This window comes from Gaeumannomyces tritici (assembly GCF_000145635.1).
Source record: "Gaeumannomyces tritici R3-111a-1 unplaced genomic scaffold supercont2.173, whole genome shotgun sequence".
Lineage (NCBI taxonomy): Eukaryota > Fungi > Ascomycota > Sordariomycetes > Magnaporthales > Magnaporthaceae > Gaeumannomyces > Gaeumannomyces tritici.
Genome location: NW_008804717.1, coordinates 183 through 5,881, shown reverse-complemented (window position 1 = coordinate 5,881; position 5,699 = coordinate 183). Strand labels below are relative to the sequence as shown.

The 5,699-nt window shown below is 59.4% G+C and overlaps 2 protein-coding genes across 2 annotated transcripts; one reads left to right on the top strand and one right to left on the bottom strand.

Annotated features, from left to right (window-relative positions):
• On the bottom strand, positions 1–353 carry GGTG_14199 (hypothetical protein; the record flags this gene model as incomplete). Its single annotated transcript, XM_009232126.1, has 1 exon — positions 1–353. A coding segment is annotated over one exon (353 nt), but the record flags the coding sequence as incomplete, so codon positions are not given.
• A 1,689-nt stretch (positions 354–2,042) lies between these two features.
• On the top strand, positions 2,043–4,938 carry GGTG_14198 (periplasmic beta-glucosidase). The gene is made up of 2 exons (XM_009232125.1): positions 2,043–4,385; positions 4,449–4,938. Exons 1-2 carry the CDS (start codon positions 2,406–2,408, stop codon positions 4,824–4,826), a joined length of 2,358 nt encoding a protein of 785 aa, XP_009230389.1. The 5' UTR covers positions 2,043–2,405; the 3' UTR covers positions 4,827–4,938.
• Positions 4,939–5,699: the final 761 nt, after the last annotated feature.

Sequence of the window (5,699 nt, the reverse complement as noted above, 5' to 3'; positions counted from 1 at the left end):
CCGGGCGGCAGGGGCAGCGGGTACAGCGCGCCCGCCTCCTCAACCTCGTCGGAGCGTTTGCCCTTCTTGGTGGTCTTCTTGTTCTTGGAGCTGACGGTGTCCTTCATGTAATTGGGCTGCTTGGGCTTGTTCATATCCGCAGAGGTTTTTCCGGGCGGCAGGGGCAGCGGGTACAGCGCGCCCGCTTCGTCGACCACCTCGGCCCGCTTGGCGACGGCGAGCGCCTCGGCGAGGCCGGGGGCCAGGAAGTCCCGCGCGACAAGATCGAAAGACGGCCGGTCGAGCGGCAGGGCCATCGACGGGATGGCCCCGACGGCGACAAAGGCCAGCAGGCGGAAGGCGTTGAGACGCATGGTGGGCGAGCTGGAAGGTCAAGACGAAAACAAATGTTGGTGTGATAGAAAAAAAGTTTGGAAAGATGACAGTAGGAAATAACAAAAGGAAATGCTCAGGAAAGTAAAAAAACAAACCAAAGCAAGAACAAAAGGAAAAGGGGATGGTGGTAAAGAGAAATCCCGAATCAAGAACTGGGCAGTCCAGTTCATGGGCTTATATACCATCCGGTCCGGGCAGATGCCCACATGTCTCGGCAAGCACGGCACAGCATCGCCGTGGAAGCCAACGTCGCCCTCTGGCATAAGGCTTGGTACAGGTCCCAGGGATCACAAACCTTAGTACAGTGGATCCTAGTGGTATAAGTTCCAGGGATCACAAACACTAGTGCGGTGGAGCAAGATACATTTTTTCCTTAGAAAACCAAGCCAAACTGATGTACCACCAGGATCCATCGTACTAATTGCATCCACCACATTAAGGTTTGTGATCCCTGGGACCTATACATGGGGCCGCACAGGCGGGCCCCGTCGCATTCTGCTCCCTTGGCGGCGGCGAACCCCACGGCCCGCGATGTTTTGACAGCAGGTGTGGCTTCTAGACTCTGCACCGGTAGCCGTCACAGGTTAATTGTGCTAGCTAGTGTGGTGTCGGGAGTCTGGGTATCTCCTAATTATAATTATACACACTGTACATCGGTGTACAGGCTATTTATACATGTGCACGGTGTTGAACCGTGTTGGGGCTGTGCCCTAGAGGTGCATGGGATCCTGGCCTCGAAACGCGTCAATAGCGCTCGGGCCGAGATTCTTACAAGCACCGCCGTCCCTTCGTGCAGCATTGCTGGCCGACGTCACCTTCCATCTTGAGCCAAAAATAAGCGAGAATCACGACAGGCCCCCAAGTCATGCTTCAAGCGATGGGGAGAAGAAACAGCGGAGGGAAACGAAACAAACACGTACTCCGTCAAACAGTGGCCCGCGGTCAGAGGGCTCCCCAATCAACAATCCGACAGTCCCAGCCATTGCCAGCTCGCCTTTAAATCCACTGGCTCGTACCTAGTACTCCATATCCTAAAAATGGCCTCGCATGGCGGTCCGTTAGCACCACTGACCAGGGCCGTAGGGAATGGACAATCGTGAAATGTCAGAGTTGATGTTCCCTATAGTTTTGTAAGCCTCGAAACAAAGAAACTGACAACAAAAATAGCTTCTTTCCCCGTCCTGTTCAAGATCTTAGTTTGGACTCCCCTCACCGGGTCACCTGGGCTGGTTCGCAGATCGCTTTTACCCTTCCACCCCCGCGACGAATTAATTGATACACCACATGTTAAAATCCGGCCTTAGGCTGCCTGATTCGTTTGACCAGTTTCGTCCGCAACTTCACAACTCCATTAGATAGCATTTTAACGCAAAATAATATCATTCCGATCGTTCGCAAAGATAAGCAGTTTTTATTTCTTTAAACATTGAAATCGACGGAGCTGAGGAGGACCTAAAGTCGTTTTCGTTTTGGTGTATCAATTAATTCGTCGTGGAAGCGCCCTCCTTCCAGACGACAGCCAATGTGCGGACGAGATGGCGACCTGACGCGGGTGCGGTCTCCCAATCCCGATTGGTGGAATAAACAGCCTTCGCAAAATGTGCGGGCAAGCGGGAGATGGGCCGCAAGTAGTCTGGGCACAGCAATCCGGGATCATATATCATCGTCTGGCGTGCTGCGCGCGGGGTCTTGTCGTATTCCCAACGGACGGGTACGGTATAGACTCCTGCCTGGCCACGCCTGCCCAGGCCTGGCCCAGGATATCTGGGCTGCTGATTCGTGCGCAAGAGGTGACCACCTGCCAGGTGTAAATATCCGGCCCTGAAAAGCCTCAATTGCGTCCGCGGCGTGCGGGGAATGCCTGTTTCTGAGCCTAGCTTCGTGACACGCAGATGTGACAAAACGGCAATGGGATAAAGAGGGCGGCGCTCGTTGGAGTTGCCGCCGCACCGTGGGCTCCAAGGCATGGAGTGCTTGGCAGATGCCATTAGAAGTGACAGATCTAGCCGCCGTGATCAGCACCGCCACCCATGAAACTCCCTTCGACTGCGGCCGTTGTGGCCCTTTTGTTAGCAGCCGCCTCGCCGGTCAGCACCTTCTCAAGACGAAGCAGTCAAAATGACACAAACTCTGCCGTCTACCGGAATCCGAACGCCACCATTGACGACCGCGTGGCCGATCTGCTGCGGCGCATGACCATCGAGGAGAAGACGGCCCAGCTCCTCCAGGGAGACATCCGCAGCTACCTCAACCTGACCGATGCCTCGTTCAACTCGAGCGGCCTGTCGTGGACGGCCGAGAAGCGGGCAAACTCCATCTGGACCGGCCTCTACACGACACCGCAGACCGTCTCGCTGGGCGCGCGTCTGGCCCAGGAGCACCTGGTGCGCGACACCCGCCTCGGCATCCCGGCCTTCATCCAGAGCGAGGGCATCCACGGGCTGCTGGCCCTCAACGCCACCGTCTTCAACTCGCCCATCGCCCACGGCTGCTCCTGGAACCCGGCTCTGGTCGGCCAGATGGCGCGCGCCATCGCCCTCGAGTCGCGCGCCATCGGCGTCAACCAGATCTTCGCGCCGGTCGTCGACCTGGCGCGCGAGCTGCGCTACGGTCGCGTCGAGGAGTGCTACTCGGAGGACGCCTTCCTGGCCGGCGAGTACGGCCACGCCTACGTCGAGGCCATGCAGAAGGAGAAAGTGAGCGCCATGGTCAAGCACTTTGCCGCCTTTGCCACGCCCGAGCAGGGCGTCAACACGGCGCCCGTTCACGGCGGCCCCCGCATGCTGCGCACCACGTACCTGCCGGCCTTCAAGCGTGCCATCCTCGACGCCGATGCGTGGAGCGTCATGTCGTCGTACAACTCGTACGACGGCGTGCCGACCGTTGCGGACAAGAGGCTGCTGACGGGCATTCTGCGCGACGAGTGGGGGTTCGAGAACTACGTCATCTCGGACGCGGGCGGGACGGCGCGGCTCGCCGACGCGTTCCACGTCTGCGCGCGCGCCGACGACGTCTGCATCACCAAGAAGAGCATCACGGCCGGCAACGACGCCGAGATGGGCGGCGGCCGGTGGAGCTTCGAGCTGATACCGAAGCTGGTGGCCAATGGCACGATACCCGCCGATGTGGTCGACACGGCCGTGTCGCGCGTGCTCCGCGCCAAGTTCAAGGCCGGGCTGTTCGAGAACCCGTACACGGCCGTGCCGGACGACCAGATCGCGCAGTACCTCAACACGACCGAGCACCGCAGGCTCGCGCGCGACCTCGACGCCGAGAGCATCGTGCTGCTCGAGAACCGCAAGGCCTTGCTGCCGCTGCCCAAGAGCAGCCGGGTCGCCGTCGTCGGCCCCATGGCCCACGGCTACGTCAACTACGGCGACTACGTTATCCACACGGCCATGGAGCGCGGCGTCACGCCCTTTGACGGGATCCGCGCCGCCGTCGAGTCGGGAGGGGGCGGCGCGACGTTTGCGCAGGGCTGCGAGCGCTGGTCCAACGACGAGGCCGGGTTCGGCGCGGCCGTGGCGGCGGCAAAGAGCGCCGACGTCGCCGTGGTTGTGGTCGGGACCTGGTCGCGCGACCAGGACGAGCTGTGGCAGAACCTCAACGCCACGACGGGGGAGCACATCGACGTGCACGATCTCGGCCTCGTCGGGGCCATGCCGCGTCTCGTCAAGGCCATAATCGACTCGGGCACGCCGACCGTGGTGGTGTACAGCTCGGGCAAGCCCGTCACCGAGCCGTGGATCTCGAACCAGGCGAGCGCCCTCGTGCAGATGTTCTACCAGGGGCAGGAGGGCGGGCATGCGCTAGCGGACATCCTGTTTGGTGACGTCAATCCCAGCGGCAGGTTGTCGGTCGCCATCCCCTACCACGTCGGAACAACCCCTGTCTACTACGACTATCTGAATTCTGGACGAGCCAGCCCTTCGCCCGGCCGTGAGCTCCCCAATGGGACGCTTGTCTTTGGCCAGAACTATGTCTTGTCGTCTCCGCTGCCGCATTATGAGGTTGGTATTGCGCCTTGTGCCAGTATTTGTATCACTACCGCTAACAACGAGTTCTACCCTCAGTTCGGATACGGACTCTCCTACAGCAACTTCACTTACTCGGATCTCTCCGTATCCTCCTCCACGCTGTCGCCGACCGACACGCTCACAGTAACCGTAAAGGTCACAAATCCCTCTTCCCGCGACGGCAAGGATGTCGTCCAGGTCTACGTCAAAGACCTCCTTTCAAGCGTGGCGGTTCCGAACAAGCAGCTCCGAGGCTTCTGGAAGGGGATGGTGCGTGCAGGCCAGACGGAAACCGTGTCAATTGACCTCCCCGTCAAGGAATGGGGGCTCTGGGACTACGAGATGAAGTACGTGGTCGAACCCGGCCAGTTCCAGATCCTGGTCGGCGCTTCGAGCGCGCGCATCCGGGTAAACACCACCGTCACCGTGGCCTGAGGTAGAGGCAATGGGATTTTGTCATGATACTTGCCGTATCGTAGATAGCTGTAAAAGTCCCGACGGACCCTGGCACCCAGTGTCCCTGCCCAATCTCATGTTTCGTTATGTCTAGTGTGATGATCTCTAGGGGTTTCATAAAGTAGTGCAAAAGTTAATGCCTGGGAAGGGAAGGGATCGCCTGCTGGAGGCCCTCGCGTGCCCAATTGGGATAAGCCCAATTGGGAGGCGCGTGGTTACCCAACAGGGTTAGGGCGGGACCCATTGGGAAAGTGGGTCCCCGATCCTCCCAGGAGGGCGACTGCTCAAGGCAATCACCCGTGCGAATAACTTCATATCCTTACGGGGGCCCTAAAGGCCGTGATATTTAGAATGGGCCAGAACTATCAATTCTCCGCGATCCCGACTGCCCTGTGCTCGTTGCCACTGCCAGCCCCTGCCTTGCATATCACGACTATCCAAGGTCTGTTGCTTGCACACTCACATCCTCCTTGTCATGGGCAAGCACCCTTTGAGAAGGCCTGCAAACCTAGTTTCCCTGCCACGAGATCTGCCGGGAGCGATGATGTTATTCAACGGCCACGGCGACGGTCATGCCATTAACAGGGCTTAGATCCGGCCAAGGCAACAGCAAGGGGTGAAGGTGCCCTGCATGCCCGGGATGTGCCACACTGCCGGGATGGCGCTGTGCGGGTCGCCATCCTGCCATGACGAAGCCGGCCGGGGTCTCCCCTGCCCTTGTCACTGCCATCTACCGGCTGACCGCGCATCCCGCTTCCCGCGAGTCGCAGCCAGTCGAAATTCTGACCCTAAACGACACCGTTCGGGCCCCCTCCTCCGATAATGATCCAAGCTAAGTTATGAGCATACGAG

Coding starts and splice junctions, on each gene's coding strand:
- GGTG_14198 (XM_009232125.1), top strand. CDS start 2,406: ATGAAACTCCCTTCGACTGCGGCCGTTGTGGCCCTTTTGTTAGCAGCC. Junction 4,386..4,448: donor CTCCGCTGCCGCATTATGAG/GTTGGTATTGCG, acceptor TTCTACCCTCAG/TTCGGATACGGACTCTCCTA.